This window comes from Tenrec ecaudatus, chromosome 1, assembly GCF_050624435.1.
Source record: "Tenrec ecaudatus isolate mTenEca1 chromosome 1, mTenEca1.hap1, whole genome shotgun sequence".
NCBI classification, from domain to species: Eukaryota; Metazoa; Chordata; class Mammalia; order Afrosoricida; family Tenrecidae; genus Tenrec; species Tenrec ecaudatus.
The window spans coordinates 208,157,794-208,176,867 of record NC_134530.1 but is presented as its reverse complement, the minus strand read 5'-3'; the positions used below and the strand labels follow the sequence as shown (position 1 = coordinate 208,176,867).

General features: G+C 36.0%; 1 protein-coding gene across 1 annotated transcript in view; it reads right to left on the bottom strand.

The window, feature by feature from the left end:
• Positions 1 to 3,809, bottom strand: part of RGS21 (regulator of G protein signaling 21) — a 33,920-nt gene extending 30,111 nt beyond the window's left edge. The window contains exons 1-2 of the mRNA XM_075540511.1: positions 3,799 to 3,809; positions 381 to 457 (exon numbers count right to left, since the gene is read on the bottom strand). Of these exons, the coding sequence (XP_075396626.1) occupies positions 381 to 457; positions 3,799 to 3,809 (88 nt within the window). The remainder of the gene's footprint in view (positions 1 to 380; positions 458 to 3,798) is intronic.
• Positions 3,810 to 19,074: the final 15,265 nt, after the last annotated feature.

Genomic DNA, 19,074 nt, shown 5'->3' with positions numbered 1-19,074 from the left:
GTTTGAATGTTTGGCATTTCTATAATTTGTCTTTAGCTCTAAATTAATTCCATTCACGGAATTTCATCTATAGAATGAATCAATTCTGTAGGTTGGTGTATATTTATGCAACTGTTTTGGAGGAGACCTGGTGGCATAGTGGTTACACGTTGTATTGCTAACCTTAGGGTCAGCAGTCTGAAACCATCAGTCACTCCTTGGAAGAAAGATGAGGCTTTCTACTCCCATAATGTTATAGTGCCAGGAACCCATAGGGCAGCTCTATTCTGTCCTATAGGGTCACTATGAGTAGGAATTGATTGAACCCATACCTTATAATATGCCTATGATTTTAAACTCTTACTATTGTATTTCACAACCTAGCATTTCTTGGGTCTTACCTTGGTTGGTTAAAAGTGTGTCCATGTTTTCTGACCACGCCATTACATCTGAGGTTGGCGACCTGTAGAAACAGCATCTACCCTTGACAATAGCATTGCGATCTTTTTCTTCTGTTCCCTCTAGTAATATCCGAGCATGCGTGTTTGTTGAATTACATCCTCTAGTTGAGGTTGGCCTTACTAACCAAACCACACAAAGGCCCATACAATGCTCTGTTTCCCTGCCTTGGCCACCGACACCAACACCAATAATCAGCACTCACAACTTGTGCCTGATCTAGATGACAATGTGAACGGTATTTGAAAATTCTTGTGCTATAATAAAGATACAAGGGAGTTACTTCTTATTGTTCTGTGAAACAGTAGTAAGTGTCTTCTCAATCACAGATATGTTATTATGACTGTATGTGCCATTACTCTCAGCTATTTATGCACCTTGAGAAAGTTGGAAACTATTTGATTAAGAATTTCTGACAGGTGGTGATACTGACAATGCTTGTTCCTAGTGTCTTGAGGAGTCTTTTCCACTTGGAGGCAGCCTGTAGTCCTCTCCCGGCTCGCCCACTTCTAGTTCAGGGCTGATTTATTTAAATCCAGGCATCTGTCACTACAAACTAATATCTTTTCCAAAGCAGTCAAGATTTATAGACTTAAATATTCTGAAGAAGATATTCTTTTGGTGACTCGATGCAGAAATAATAAATCAGATTTTAGATATGAATTTCTGAGATGCAAATATATTGTACATTGTTCCTCTTAATAAACAAAGATTCTGATGAAATAAGTCCTGATTCATAGAAAACACCTGCTGCCCAGAAAAAAAGGAACATTTTATATTATGCAGTTGTGGTGTGCAAGCGACATAATTATTAAAAAGGATGATCTAATTTAAGGTCTATTAAAATTGTTTTTAATAAAACAGAGAAAATCTCAATCCTAGCTATTATAAAATTTTACATTTGCATATAAAAGTGATTAATCTTAACTATGCTGGAATGAAATCATCTCTATAGTTTGATACCCCATGGCTTCTTGTAAATTGCTACAGGTTTTATTATGTCTTGTTAGGATGGAGGATCGTTCTCTCTTCTGTTGAGATTGTAGCTGTATTTTCTGGTAATTGTAGGGGTCGCCATAAAAGGTACCTGGACTATGTGACTGGCAACTCATTTTGCAAACTTTTATGACTTACAGTTCTCTTATCGATAAAATATTCTTTCCCTTTGGGTGACACAAGATTAGCTGTAATAGTTCTGAAAAAACAATTCATGGATATTTACAATATTTCTGTTGTTCAATTTCCATCTTTCATATAGGGGATAAGATCCAGTATAAGATTTAATTTTACCTTAAAAGTTTTGTGTACTATAAATCAGTCTTATGGGAAAAAATGTATGCTCTATTTCATATGATATCTGGTACAGCAGAAATTTTATCAAATAGATAGTGCTGGAATTATATTATGGCCACGTCAAGTTCATATGTTTTAAAAATGTCTCATTAAATGTTGACCTGCTAACAGGGAATTAAAAGCTACAGTAGAAGAAGGACAATAATTTTCAAACTGCTGGTAGATGACAATGATAAGAGGATTAGAGTAAGGCAGAGCTGAAGGCATGAATTTCTAGGTCCTAAAGCATGCTGGGGTGTGGGGGAAGGAAAGCAATGTGAGACATCAATTGAAAACTGTAAATCATCACTCTTCTTTTCTACCTTGAGGTCTGTGAGGTAGGGAAAAATGGACAACATTCACTCTAAAAGGCTGTAACAGATTGGATTATGTACTCCAAACACAAGTAAATACTAACTCCTGACTGCTAGCATGGAAGAAATACAGCCGAAATGCCCCTTAGATGGGAGGACGGTGAGACTTTGCCTCACGTACTTCAGGCACGATCTCAGACGAGATTCCTGAAAGAGGACATCATGCTTTGTGAAGTGGAGGACCAGCGGGAACAAGGGGGGCCCTCAATGAGAGATGGACTGACACTGTGGCTGAAAGAGTAACCCCAAACCTATCAACCACGGGGAGGATGCTTCAGAATCTGACAGGGTTTCTGTTTTTGTTCATAGGGTCTTTATTAATCTTAACTGGCTAAATAGCACCTAACAACAACCTAGTGGTTAGAAAATCCCATTTGAAAAAGGATTTTCTTGTTACATTAATGTGGCAGTGTTAGAGAAGGCCGTGTCATAAATCAATCTCTTTTGAGATAGAAGCTAGGATCCCGATTGAAGGAAGGCCACATGACATGAGATGACCAAGGAATCTGGAAACATAAGTTAACAAGAGAGAACCTTTCACCAGCGCCATCCCCTAGAGCTGGCACCCTGGAGTCAGGTTCTTAAAACTTTGAGTTTATCAAATAAAAGTAGAATATCTCCTAGGTGAGCTGTCAATGAAAAATATGATTGTGCTTTTCCGAAGATGCAATTGTAGCATGTAAGGGTCAAGAGAAACAATCCATTAATGAAATTTCGGGGGGAGAAGGGACTGGTTTGAACTGTATTGAGTGGGCTGAATTTCATCTGCCTTAAAAAAATAGACAATTTACTTCCTCATTTCTGATTTTTCATCTTTTATTTGGATTTCAATTATAACTCTAATCGGGAGTTTGTCTGACTCGTCCTATTTGTAAATTTTTAATTTTCTGTGAAATTGTTATGCATAGCCATAAATTGTTGTGTGTGTGTGTGTCTGATTTGCCATAAAAATTCACCATGTGTTAGAGGAAAAATTGCACAGTTGACATGTCACAGGGTTTTGGATGATGCTTTTTCTGCTTTCTTCCTTCAGCGAGTGTCATCAAGCCAGCAGTACTGATGTTCTGTGTCCAGAAAAGAGCCAGGACAGATGGGATCTGTGTGAAAGCTACCAGTTATCTTGCTAATGGAGCCAGCTAGAACCAGTTGTACTGCATTAACGAGTGTGGAGTGCAACAACTTTCCCGTTCACACTCAATTGGCAGTGTGCCCGAGAAAGGACGATTAGCGAGGAGTCCATGTGCTCAAGGAAGCGACAGCTGCTTCCTTAGCCGACAGTTAATATCCATTTTAAGTCCTTTGTTAGACATCGCAATAACAAAGAAGTTGTGCAAGATTTATATATATACACACATATGTAATGTATAACATGTATTTAATAATTTTGAAAATGCATCACATAACGAGTACTCAGTGAGCTTCACCATTTAATTACCTCTGTTTATCTCAGCAAGTTGAAACTGCAAGGGCAAACAGAATGTTGTATAAACATTTTAGAAAACAAGAAATCAGCAGAGGAAAAAAAATAAATCAGAAAGACAACAATTAGCATATTTATCATAAATGAAGGAAACCAAACATCAAGACTAATGAAGACTCAAGTGTTTCATTTGCACATCTTCCAAGATAAAAATAGCTTTAAACAGCAACTCACTTCACTGGCATTTTTCGTTCCACTGTCTGACTGTCACAGATGATGCCGAATTTCTCTTTCTGACTGATCTTCAAGCTGAAGATAATGTGACAGCAGGAATATTACAATTAGTATGCAAATACCGGTCCCCTGGGTTACAAATTGGCATTCCTTAAATCATACTATTCTCACCCTTTTTCATTGTGTTGTTAACTTTTCACTGGTCAAAACACTTAGAAGACTAAGTAACAAATAACTCTTGGAATAAATGTGACATTTCTCCAAGATCTGTGGCATAACTGAATTATATTCCATTTGAAGATTAGTTTCTAATGCTCAGTTATATCAACTTACAAATCAATTATAATTAATATTAAATTTAAATACATTCAGAAGTGATATTTAGATATAACTAAAATATATGTACATATCTGTATATATATGCACACATTCACACTCCCACACTTTCAAAATTTGCATTAGATCTTGATCTGTCCAAATAATAACTTTTTCTTTTAATTTTTTGCTCTTTAATTTTTAGAAAATCTGAAGAAGACATTCATTTTAATAAACTTAGATGACTGTACATGTTTAAGTAATTTTGTTATTTTTCCAAGGACTTAAATATTCTGGAACAGACCATTGTATGTTTATTTGCGAATTATACATGTTTTGAAATATAGTTTAATAAGATACATCCTTTGATTACTTTTACTGCTCTTAATAATTTCTTTATTCCTTACAGCATTTTATACCAATATTAATGTAATGCTAATGTTTAAGATGGAGCCATTGAATTGTAGTGGTTAAGGGTTCAGCTGCTAACCAAAGGTCAGCAATTCAAACCCATCAGTTGCTTTTCAGAAAAAGATTGACAGCCTTGCGGAACCTTTGGGGCAATTCTGCTGTGAGCCACACATGGTCTCTCTCTGGGGTTCAGAATTAACTTGATGGCAATGATTTTTTTTATGTTTAAGGTTAAAATGTTGGTGTGCATTTATCAAAACAAAGACCATAGGTTGCTCTTATTAGTTGTAGTTTATGTTTTTGTATGCATACCCCCATGTATGTAGCGCTAAATTTTGTACCTCAAGATAAAAGATGTGTTTGGTGGAAATCTCCTATCATCTATCTATCTATCTATCTATCTATCTATCTATCTATCTATCTATCTATCTATCTATCTATCTATCTATCTATCATCTATCTATCAATTTCACAAGCATTTTAGAAAAGCAAATAATTTCAGGGCGGCAAAAAATTGAGGCAGAAGAGGACAGATCTGTCACATGGAGTTCTCGTTGATTTAGCAAACAAACAAAAAAAAAATCTCCATTTAGTTCATTGACAGAAATGTCTGTTTCTGTAATACCGGGTTCTAGTGCGTGAGAGGCCCTGGCTAATGAGACTGACAGAAGTAGGAGTGCTGACCTAAAAGTCAGTGTATCATTAACAAGGGAGCTCATCAATTAGCACAATTCAGTTTGTTAATTCAAGCTTCATTAAGTAATGTTCTTATGATATGTAAAAACTGAGTCAGTAAACATATTTTGACTTGTTTTGCTGGGGGCTAAAAGGATAATGAATTAATAATTTTATAATATCTTGAATATAATTCCTTTTGGAAAATGTCAAAATTTTAAAACATATGCTAACTCAATAATAATATTCACCACGAATAAGCTTATTTTTCATTAAAACTGCAGAACAAATGCATTTCAATTGAAATTATAGAACAAACCAATAAAAATTATAATTTGAATTCAATAAAATTGAAAGTGTGCTATTTCTCGTGAATCTTTCCATAACCCACAGTTATTTGTTTAATGTGCATGCTCTATACCTTTGAAAGTCATCTAATTATTTGGAGAAAGAGATAGAACTCATATTTATTAAAATCAAGGTTCACAATACAATCAGCAGTTGAAGAAATAAATGGTTTTTGTAGGCTGAATGATTCTGTATTATCTTCAATATTTATTATTTGAAATTCACCATATATCGATGTTATTTGGGCACACACGTGTCCGCAGCTCTGAGGTCAAGGAGGTGCAGTGGCATTGTCAGTGCTGATGCAGTGGGCTACTGACTGCTGCCTCAGCGTCCAAGAGGCCAGCCCACTCAGAAAATGTACACCAAGCCTTCCCAGAGCTCATGGGGCTATTTTATGAGTATCAGTGACTTGGTATTCTAAGAAAACACAAAGAAAGTATATATGTGACACATAATCATCAGGTGTGACAAGCACGTGATGTGACTAATTTTTCAAGCATTGTAAGACCTAAACTTCCAAATGAGCATTGCATTTCCAAGCAGCCACCTTGGGAGATCAGATGTATTTCAGTTGTACTGCTTATGCTCAAAATTTCTGAAACTTCTTTGGAATAACCGAGTTAATCAATATATGTTTTATCATGTAAACCAACATATCAATGGGTTCAAGAGATGAAGAATTGAATATCTGTGGTGTTATTCCAGCCAACCTATTACAATTATATGAGTCTTTATAAAAGAGAATTAAAAGGAGGAGGAAGAGATATGAGGACAGAAGCAGAGTGAATGATGCAAGAATGGGCCAACACCTAAGGAATGTAAACACCCTGCAGAGACTGGAAAGACACGTTTATGGTTCTTCCCGCAGCTTTTGCAGAGAGAATTACAGAATTGCCCTCCTTGATTTTAGTGCGGTGATACTGTTTGGATCTGACCTTCAGAAGTGTAAGAGAATACATTTGCATTGCTTTAAACCACTAATTCTAGGTAATTGTTACAGTAAAATTAGAAAACTAATACTCCCAGGACACTTCACTCTTTTCAATAGTTGTATCAAATGATTTTTAAACAATTGCCTTCTTACATGCATTTAATGAATGTTAAGTAGGGAGCTTACATAAGTAAGGAGCTTATTTTGTGGATTAAATAATTTAATATTTGTTTCTTTAAAATAAAAGAGAAAAGAAAATTATATGTGCTAGATTCTACTTTGCCTCAAGTTACTTCTGAGGTGCAATTTATAAAGCAATGAGCCTGAGTTTTGTATGGTTCATCAATTATTTCTGAGAGCAATTTCAAAGAAGTTTCAAGTGTTTTGAGCAAAAGCAGTACAACTGAAATTCTTCTGTTCCCCCAAAGTGGCTGCTTGGAAATTCAATGCTCATTTGGATGTTTAGTTCTTAGTATGCTTATTGACAAATCAGTCACATTACTTGCTAGTCACACTTCATGATTTTGTGTCACAAATATACTTTCTTTGTGTTTTCTTAGAATACCAAGTCACTGATAATCATAGAAACATCTGCCTCTGTAAAATGAACTATTTAGATGCTGAACATGCTTTCTGACATAAGGGTATCTTTTGTGTATTTTTAATGTTAAATAAAATTGTACATTTTCTAGATTTATCCAAAATTAGTGACTTGTAACTTAATTTGATTTGTCAGAAACTCATAAAGTAAAATAAACACATCATCTTAATCTAAAAGGTCAGTTTCTGTCATTTAATAAAGAATGTTTTTACATTAAAATCTCATAGTCTTATTAATTGGTCTCTTGAATATTCCTTTACTTTAACCCGGTGCTTTATCACAGAGAGATAAATAACCATTTAATGGAATTTCCCCTCATCTTTGATTCCAATTTCTGTGTTTTTGTTGCTGTTGTCTTTTTAATTTTCCTGAGTCTGCCTTCACTTTCTTTCTTACCTGGTACAAAGTTCAGTATTCAGTACAATATATGTAGGGTAGGCTATCAGCCACAGATCACATTAATAAAGCTAAGTAGTATGAATTTTAAGTAAAAATTCAACTGGAATACTTGCATTTTTAGCCAAAATTATTTTGCTAATTTACGCATGATCCGATATAACATTCAAGACTTTCTAACAGGAAATGGTAAGTATCAACTGGATAATTGGCATATGACATATTTTTTGGTGAGTGAGTCTCTATGAATTGTAGTGTCTTTTATGTGCGATAAAGAAAAGGTGCTTCTATTTGCAAGAACAAAAAATTGGAAAGGAAAAATACACACACATGCACACACAGAGAATTTCAGGTTGATTGATATATGTTTCAATTAAATTTCTTTGTTATACACAAAATCGTTTTAAATACAGAATAAAATATCTCTTGTTATTTTGTAAGGGAATGGGCCTATTTATTTCATAAATATAGAAAATAAAAATATTAACTTATTATAAATATAAAAGAATACATTTCTAAATCGTGATGTAAAATAAACCTGTTTAATTTTGTTATAACTACCATGTTCAAATTCCAATCAGGGATTAATGTGGTTCCACAGTACATTTTAGTTATCAAGAATGGGATAAGAGAAAAGAAAAAAAATTCTTTCTAAGTCAATCACTTTCTTATATCATAATGCAATTATTTTCATTTCTTTTCTTCAAAGCCACGTGGTTTTCTTTTCATAATAATCTAATTTCATATATATCCCTTAAGCTTGTGAAGTGTATTTTTCTAGACTGAAGAAGGAAAATGAAAAATATTTTACTGTTTGTATCCTCTATTAATAAAATATGTAGCTACTTCAGGATACTCAATCACTCAACTTTCGACCGACCGATGATTATCACTAAATCCGTGAGTTATTTCTGGAGGATCTTTTAACATTCCAAAGACGACAGGTCATCAAGCATGTGTGCTGCCAGGAATTAGACTGTGACAACATGTCTTCATAACATTCTCCATTGGAGTCCTTTCATCTTCTGATTAATGCTGCTAATATCCTGGCAACAGGAAATTCTGAAATGTCCGATATACTTTCATTTTCATAATCTTTAGGCAATATGCTTTGCACCGGAGAACAAGCTACACAATGTTATCTAGATAGTGCTGTAAAGAATATGCACTTTAGACAACAAACAAAATCTTCACTCGTGTCCCATGGCTTACCAAGCAAGTCCAAAATTCTTCACGTGGCAGTATACAAACTAATCCTTTAAAACACAGAACTTCCACTAGCCCATCCGCAGACATACTGATGTCTGAGATAACCTAATCAAACCAAAGCCCATAGCCACCTGTTCGATGTTGACCCGTAGTGACGGATCTTTGAGCAGTCCAAAACTCAGCACCGCAGCAGCTAAGGCTCCTTGAAGATGGTGAGCCATATTCTAATCAGTATTTTATTCTTAAAATTTCCCATTGTTGGAATTTCCTTTTCTCTTCTTTTAAGTTACCTGACATTCCTCTAAATTATAGCTTAAATGCTTTTGCTTGTTGTTTTTTCTTATAAACTTACTTTTTCTCCAACCTACACTGGGTAGAACCTGGTTAGTACTGATCACGTGTTTCCTACACATCATCTTTGTAATTGTTCCGTGTCTCACACCATGTGGCATAGTGCCAGTACTTTTATCTATGAGAATATCCAGTGAATATTTATTTAAAAGGATAAAATTAAATCTATACATTGACAAGAAATCAATATGTAAACTCAGAGACACACTGATGAGAATGAGGAGGAAAATAAATTAAGAATAGTAATTGCCCTTATAAGACTCTTCTGGGGGACAGTTCCTCTACAATATTGGGCATAATGTATCTAAAATTTAATACTTATATGAAAGTTAATTAAAAAAATTTTGATGAATTTTCAGTCGTTTATGTAGCAAGTTAGGTTAATACTTGAAAACTCCTCATAAATATCCATGTTCTCCATAAGACCTTTTCTGTTCTTTTCTGAAACAATGCTCAATTCTTCTGAACTACCTTAGCAGTTAGGTCTATTCTATGTACAGGAGCCAAATTATTTTTATCTTATATTTCAACTTTTATTTAATGATATATTATACTTCAGTAGTCTGCATTCTGTGTGAATGTCTTGAGGACACAACATTCTTTTCCCCTGATCTGTCACAAAGTTCAGAGTGGCTTCTCTCCGTAAGGCTTGGTGTACGTTGTTGAATGAATGCACAGGGCATAGAGGAATAGCTCCCTAACACTGTAAATATTGCTACGTCAATTTCTACTGGATCTAGGTTCAAACCATTTTAGTATCTTCCATATGCTCTTTGATCCAATTGATTCAGCCATTTAAGTATAGAAGTGATCATTCATTATTCGGAGGTCCATAATTTCCTATTTTGTACAAATATTCATCTTACATCCTGCTACCAATAACAATATTTACCACTAACTGAAGCACTAAACAATAAAACCAGTCCAAACCACATAAGTAATGCTATCACAAATTTAGAACATCTTCTGTTCATAATCCAGTATTGCGGGAAACAGCTTATAGGATTTGGGAATTGCAAGAGCTGAATTTAGGTTCTGATTGAAGGAGAACAATAAAAGCAATAAAAAATAAGAATTGTAATCTATAATGACTTTGCAATGATATATAAGTTACCCCGATTTCTTTCTTTCTCACATGATTTGATCAGAGATCCTGGTTTAACTTTTGCATTCTTGTATTTATGCATTTATTGGGAAATAGTAGGTAACAATTTTTATGTAATGTAACATATTCCATTATATGGTAGTTCCTGAATAATACAGACATCGAGAGTCAGTACTAGATTTGTGCACTATCCATCTAGTCTAATTTCCATTAGTCTAATTTCAATGTTTCTATTAGTTATCCTTAACTGATCTAATGCAATTTAGCTCAAATTTAGGGCTTGCAGGGTAAAATTAAACTTCTAAGAAAGCATACATAAGCTTCAAGTTTGTTTTATCTTTTTTCCTTAAATCATATCTTAGTGGCTTTGGGGAGAAAGCTCACACATTAAGTTAGGTTCCTATTTGAAAAGTCCCAAGACCCGTGTCAGACATTAGTTACAGTGAGTAGAATGTGCTCATAGTCTCCCATTTGTTTGTTCCCATCCCACGGAGTTCTGGTGGCTCCGCAGCAGACATCTGGAGACTGCGGACTGAGAGGTCAGTGGCTCAAACCCACTGCTTGTTCTGCTGTAGGAAGATGAGGCTGTCTGCACCCATAAACATTTACAGTCTATGAAACCGTAAGGAGCAATTCTGCTCTGTCCTATAGGGTCACTCTGAATCAGAATTTAGTCCATGGAACTGAGGTTAGTATGATTTAACTTCTCTCTTCAGGACTCTTTGCTGCACCTGTATCTTTTCACTTTTCTGGTAAGAAATTGTCGACTTATTTCTCATACTGATGATTTTTACAGAGGTCTTCGATCTTAAGGGTAATATTCTTTATTTTGTGTCACTGTAATGTTTAGCTAAAAGGTGATCTGAGGAGACAGGGGTGCTTCTACATATAGTGTTTCAAGGAAATTGTCTCAGAGGATCCTCTGTTTTCTACAGTTCCAATTAGTCTAGCTTTTTAAACAAGAATTTGACTCCTGCTCCATATTTTCCTCCCATTCTATAAGGGACCATCTATTATGTCCCAGGTAGAATTGTCACTTGTAGCCAGGCACAAGATAATTTTACTGGCTTGCTCCTAGTGTGTTGAGACCTGTAGTCATGTCTTCAAACTTTTAAGAACTATGATGATACTCACTACTAGGATACATATCATATGGTGTGTGTGTGAACTGTTGTATGCTAAGGGAGTCTTGATGACATTTTAGATTAAGTATTAGGCTGCTACTCATAAGGTCTGTGGTTGAAACTGAGCAGTCGCTCCAAGTGAGAACAATATGGCCGTCTGCTTCCATAAAGATTTGTGGTTTCATAAACCTAGCTGAACAATTCCAGTCTGTCCTATAGAAAATAGCTGTGCTTTCAAATTGATTCAATGGCAGTCTGTTTGGATTTTGTTGTGTGAAGTCAAATGACTGAGGGACCACAGAAAATTAGCCTCAGCCTTCGAACCCAGAAAATCAATGCAGACAAGATTTTGATTATGCCTGAAGATTATCGATATTTTTGTCTCCAATGAACATGTGAGCTAAAGCCCATGCATTTCTTTTTAAGTATACCGGTAGACTGTTTGTTTCTAACCTTTGTATTCGTCTGTACCTACCAATATTTCAGTGTGTCTGTACCAATCCACCAGCCGCTTGTCTGTCAGACTATTGTACTGTGGTGACTTGTGTATTGGTGTGATGTTGGGAGTTATGTCACTTGTATTTCAAATGTCAGCAGAGTCATAAAAACTCAACAGGTTTCAAAGGAGCTTCCAGAATAAGAACATATTACATAGGAGAAATATGCTGTCTATCTCAGAGAAATTAGCCAATGCAAACTTTCCATAGAGCAACAAAGCATTGTCAGATACTGAAGGCCTATTGAATAAAAGCAGAACGCTCTCAGAGTTGGTGCCAGAAGATGAGCCCTTTGGTCAGAAAGCACATTGTAACTGAGAAAGAGCTGCCTTCTCTAAGTGGATTTGGCCATAGTGCTGTGAATAGAGTAAAGACTGTGGAAGGAAAGCCTTTGGAACCTTCATTTGTCAAATGAAAAGAAAATCCTCTGCGGAAATCTAGTAATCAGAACTGGAAATGTACAAAGTATGAATCTAGGAAAATTAGAAATCGCCTACAATGAAATGGAACACATAAATCCCAATAGCCTATGTGCAATGATCTGAAATGGAATCATACTGGCTATTTGGAATCAGGAAATTATATTGCTTACTGTGGTGGGAATAACACGATCAAGAGGAATGACATTGCATTCATCGTCCAAAGGGACATTTCAAGATCTATGTTGAATACAATACAGTCTGATAGCATTGTATCTATGCACATTCAAAGACACCCAATCAATACAACTATTCTTTAAATTTACTAAATTTAGTGATGAATGAATTGATAAATTCTACCAAAATCTCAAATTGATCACTCAGTCAAGTCTGTGGATAATTATTGGTGATTGGAATAGAAATATTGGAAGTAAAGAGGAAAGAAAAGTAGTTGAAAAGTATGGTCTTAGTGATGGAAACAAAGCTGGGGATTGCATGATGGAATTTTGCAAGACCTCACTGGGCCCAAATTCCCAATGACACTATAACCAGAAGATCCTTATGTTCCAGGGAGATAGATGATCAATAATATTCTCTACAAGAAATTAACAAGAAGGTCTCGAAGAGGAGCAGAAGGTTGATGCAAAACATAGATCCAGGAATGGATTGGGGTTCACAACAAATACTAGCTTCAATTTAAGTACAATTCGTTCTTCCAACATGACTCTACTCAATATTCACCCTCATGAAGGAAACGAAGAAGATATGGGTGCTGTAGCAAGGCATGGTGAGTAAATAAACCTTTGGCAATTTCCCTCTATCCATAATTGAGGGATGGGAACAACCCAATTACAAAACAGGGAGTATGGAAGAGATGACTATCGAAGATCAAAATGATAAACCTGACTGAATGGTTAAGCCTAGTCACTTGATCCCCTTCTGACATACTACAGGCATAATCTGGTTTTCAATATTTTCTGTATTTTTTAATATTGGGGTTTATCTCTGAAGTATTTGTTATTGTGGGTAGCCCTCTTGACTTTTTGTTAAATATATTTGCTCTGTTTTTCCATATATAAAACCAGGCTTGGCGAACCTATAGGGACAACGAGTAGAACCAGGATTCCTGGGAAGTGCGGTGAGGGGAGGGTGTAAGAGGAACAGGAATCTAGGTGTCCAGGAAGGAAGAAAAGGTTTGAAGCTGAATGAGGTAGCCGTTGTGTAACAAAGGTTGGTGTGATTGAACTCTGGGACAGTATGATATCTGTTAGCTCCCAATCAAATGGTTTTGGGGGAAAATCTGGGAGAAAAAATGTAACCAAATAAAAAAATATTGGAAGACAAACAACTTTTCATCACAGTACTATTTTTTCACAACACAAACAGCAATTATGCACAGACTTCTTCAGGTGGAATATAGAGAAATCAAATTGACCACATCTATAAGAAGAGATTTTGTAGATGTTCAATATCAGCAGCTATAACCAGGCCAGGATCTGACTATGGAGCAAATCACTAATTATTCATTCAAAATTCAGGTTGAAGTTGAAGAAATGAAAAATGCAACCAGTGAATAGCCCACTGGAATGTTGAGAACATTCACAAATATATTTTCTGTATTGAACATTAATGACAGAATACTTAATGAGCTGTGGAAAGATTTCAAGAACCTCATTCATGAAGAAAGCAAAAAGTCATTAAAAAGACAGGAAAAATAGAAGACATCAAAGTTGTTAGAAAAGACTCTCATACTTGCTCTTATCCATAGAGTAGCTAAGCCACATAGAAGAAATGATGATGTCAAAGAGCTAAACAGCAAGTTTCAAAAGACAGCTCAAGAAGACAAAGTTAAAGAGCATGATCTTAAACTGAAAGAACCCAAGACAAATTTCAAGCTGAAAGCTGCGATTTTGAAAGATTTGAAGGGCAAAATATTAAATGATGCAGGAAGCACCAGAAGAAGATGAGGGAAGAAGCAGTCAATGCACTAACAAGACTGTTTGATGTCCTTCAGTTCAAGAAGTAGAGTATGAGCAAGAACCAACCGTATTGAAGGAAGACGTTCAAGCTGAACAGGAATTGATGGACTATCAAGTGAAATATTTCCACAAGCTGATGAAACAGTGGAAGTACACATCTGTCTATGGCACAAAATTTAGAAGACAGCTACTTGGCCAAAAGACTGTAAGAGATCTATGTTTGTGCCCAATCCAAAAAAATGTGACCCCACAGAATGCTCAAATGATAGAACAATATTACAAGCAAGTAAATTTTTTCTGAAGACCATTTAATAGCAGTTAAGTAGTACATTACAGCTTACAAAGGTTCAAGCGGGATTGAGAAGATGTGGAACAAGAGATATAGCACACTGATGTCAGATATATCTTGGCTAAAAGCAAAGAATGCCAGAAAGATGTTAACATGTGTTTCATTGAAAGTTCATTCCACCCAGTGGGTCATAGAAAACTATTGGTAGTTTTGAGAAGAATGGGAATTCCAGAACATTGACTTATGCTTATAGGGAAACAGTACATGGATTGAGACAGTTATGTGAATAGAATATGGGCCTACTTCATGGTTTAAAATCAGGAAATGTGTGCATCGGCGTTGTATCCTTTCATCATAATTAGTCAACCTGTATGCTGAGCAAGTAACCAAATGAACTAGATTATATGAAGAAGAAGGTGGTATCGTGATTGGAGGAAGGCTTATTTGAATTAGATTACAAGAAGAAGGTGGTATTGTGAATAGAGGAAGGCTTATGTAAACTAGTATATATGAAGAAGAAGAAGGTGGCTCATGATTGGAGGAAGGTTTATTTAAACTAGATTATATAAAGTAGAAGGTGGTATCATGATCGGACGAAGGCTCATTTAGAATCTGTGACATGCAGAAGACATGCTCTTTCTGCAGAAAGGGAGGAGGACTTGAAGCATTTGCTGATGAAGATCCGGAATTACTACCTTCATGATGGACTATAAGTCAATGTAAGGAAAATGCAAATCCTTACAACTGTACTAATGAGTTGCATTATGCTACATGGAGAAAATATTTTATTGGAAAAGGTTTCCTCTTGTTTCAATCTGCAAGCATGGAAATAGCACTCCAGAGAGCAAAGTACTGCATTTGATACATCTGCTGCACACGACCTCTTTACAGTGCTGGAAATGGAGGTTGCTTTGAGGGCTAAGGTGGGCCTGACACAAGCCATGGCATTTGCGTTCGCCTCATATGCATGTGAAAGTGGGACATTAAATAAAGAAGACCAAAGAAGAATGGATACATTTGCATCATGGTTCTGGTGAAGAATGTTGGAAATATCATAGACTGCCAAATTCTGATGGCCCAGGATTGGCGATATGACACTTTATTGTACATTGAGTCACTATGAGTCTGAATCAACTTGATGGCTCACACCAACAATATATTAACAAGTATGTGCCCCAAACGCATTTTTACTTTGCTCCCTGCATCCACAATCATTGTCGCTCTGCTCATCACCCCCAAATAACTAGTCTCTCTATGGTGTAAGCATGCAACTTCCCCCTTCTTAACAGGCACATTGCTCTTTGTCTGTGTCTATACTTTTCTATCTGTAAAAAATGAATCATAAAATATCTTTGCCTTCCATGTTCATTCATGTCCATACCATTTTACTAGCATCATTGACTGTTTGCCTCATTAAGACTGCCTCAAAGAGACTGTCTCTGCTTCATTGAATGGATATTGATCCCTTGTCAAAAGTCAGTTGGCGTCTGACTTTGATTTAAATCTGTATTTTCAGTTCCTTTCCACTGGTCTTGGGTCTATCATTGAACGAATGGCCAGGCTGTTTTTATTAGAGTATCAAAACTGTGTACGGTTTTGAAATCAGGGAGTGGAGATTCCCTTAATTCGACTTACTTTTTTTCTTCAATATCACTTTTGCTGCCACAGATCTCTATCCTTTTGATAAGAAGTTGGTTGATACTTTTTTTTCTTTTCAGTAAAGAATGTTGTTGGGATTTGTGTCAAGATTGCATTGTAACTGTAGATTACTTTAATTACAACTGATATTTTCACTATATTAAATTTACTGATCCATGAGAATAGGATGTCTTCCATTTACATAGATCTTCATTAATCTCTTGTAGTGTTGTATAATATTAGTTGTGTAGGTCTTTAAGACCCCCTCACACGTTAATTCCTAGGTATTTCATTCATTTGGGGATTAGTGGAAATTGTGTTGTGTTCTTGATTGTGTGTGTGTATGTGTGTATGCAGAATTTAGGATCTTATATGTGTAGGATTATGTTGTCTACAAATAGAGATTGTTACACTTCTTCCTTTTCAATTTGAATAACTTTTATTTATTTATTTTATCTTATTGATGTGCCCAAGTCATTTAGTACAATGTTGAATAAGCATAGTGATAAAGGGCATATTTTCCTCAATCCCATTTTCAATGAGAACTCTATCAGCCTTTGTAAATTGAGAATAGTGTTAGCTATTGGTTTGAAAAATATGTCTGTTATGTTGAGAAATTTCCCTTGTATTTCTATTTTGATATCATATTTATCATGTGTTAAATTTTATTGAATTATTTTGTACAAATTAATCTGATCATGGTTCTTTTTCTTTTTAATGTGGTGAGTTATGCTATTATTTTCTCCCTAGTGTTGAAAAATCCTTTTATTGCTGGGATGAACCTCACTGGCTCATGGTTAATGGTTTGTTTGTTTGTGAATATTTTCCTGAAGTCTGTGGTCTAAGATTTTTGGAAAATGAATGTGGTTAGAAATAACTTTGTGAATTATATTTTATATTGACCATCATGCCATATGATAGCTATTCATTTTCTCCACTTTAAGATGATAAACTGAATTTCAGAAAATATATTTATTAAGGATTTAACTCATAATTACACAACTATCAAACTAAATTAATAATTGTGAAACTAATTCAAAACTCAGATTTTCTGAGTCCAAATATATATCTTTTTATATTTCTGATTAAAAAGTTCTCTAAAAGTTTAGCCTAGTTTAGCAAAGGACATGCAGGCCTACATACAGGAAGTCCATCTTTACATAACCACATTGTGTTCAGGAAGCCATATGTTAAAGTAGTTCAATTTCCTCACAGAATTAATATGTATGCGTGTACATATTTAGCTATCTTTTAACCATCAAATATGTTTTATTTTTACATATTCATAAATCCACAAAAAGTTACAAAGACAACACAGACAAGTCCTGCATCCCCTTTATTCAGTATTCCCAATAGTTATATATTGTGTAGTTGTCATACAAAATTAAAATCAGTACATTGGCATTGAAACATGTGCATTTTGTTCTTTGTCCTTAGATCACTTGTGTAGATTCATGCAATCGTCATACAATAAATTCAGAACTATTTTGTAAACACACATAGCTCCTTCATCCTACTCTTTACAATCACACCCTCAAGTTAGCAGCTGAGTCCTGAACCATTGCACTACCAAGCTGCTTTATACCAGGAAATATTACTCAATCATAAAAAGAAACAAAACTATTCTGACAGAAGGCTACTTAGATGAAGCCCAAGGGCATTTTACTGAATGAAAATCCATTACATAAAATTCTTAAAATTAAAAAGATGAAAATGCATGAGGGCACCAGAGTTTAGGGACAATGGCACAAAGATCACAATGGGTTGCAATCAACTTGATGGAAGTGAGTTTTCTGTTTTTGTTTGTTTTTTTTAAAATCATTTAAATGGGGGCTCTCCAGGGAGGGAAAGGGAGGACTGGTAGGGAGTGACAAAGGACAAGGTAACTGAGAGGAATTACTGAAACCAGAATGAAGGCTGAACATGTTGGTGGGACAGGAGGAAAGTGTAAGGAAATAGAGGAAAGGGTAGGAAGCAAAGGGCATACATAGAAGCCTAAATACAGACATGTACTTTTGTAAATATATTTATGATTATGGGGGAAATAGACCTATGTGCATATATTTATAGGTTCAGTAGTGGAGTAGCAGGTGGACATTGGGCCTCCTCACGCACACTCCCTCAATACACCATGCCCAGCTAAACAGTCATTCCATGATACCCACCTTCCTGTCATAAACACTGAAGATGGACGTGTGCATAAGCAAATGTGGTAAAGAAAGCTGATGGTGCCAGGCTATCAAAAAGATATAGCATCTGGGGTTTTAATGGCTTGAAGGCAAACAAGTAACCATCTAGCTCAGAAGCAACAAAGCCCACAGAGAAGAAGCACACGGCCTAAGCGAATACAAGGTGTTGAATGGACCAGGTAGCAGACACTAAGGAACAAAAGCCATCATTGTGTGATCACCTTCCTCACATAAACTCTGAAGACGAATGTGTGCATAAGCAAGTGTGGTAAAGAAGGCTGATGGCGCCAGGCTATTGAGAAATATAGCGTCTGGGGACTTAAAGGCTTGAAAGTAAACAAGTGGCCATCTAGCCCAAAAGCAACAAAGCCCACATGGAAGCAGCACACCAACATGTGTGATCATGAAGGGCAGAGGGGACCAGATTTCAAACAACAAAGGCGAGGGGGGTGAATCACAGCGCCGTGAATGAGGGGTGTGTGTGATGGGGACCCAATGCCCATCTGTAGACAGCTGGGTATCCCTTGCAGAGGGGTAGTGGGGTCTTTGGAGATCAGTCACTCAGGGTTCAGTGTAGCAACAATGAAACTCAAAACCTTCCTCTAGTTCTTGAACGCTTCCCCACCCACCCCCACCCCCCAAATATCATGATCCCAATTCTGCCTTGTGGACCTGGTTAGATGAGAGGATGCACAGCGGTGCTGTAGGGATCTGGAAACACAGGGAATCTAGGACGGACAAACCCCTCAGGACCAGCGGTGAGAGTGGCGACACCGAGTGGGAAGAGGGTGTAGTA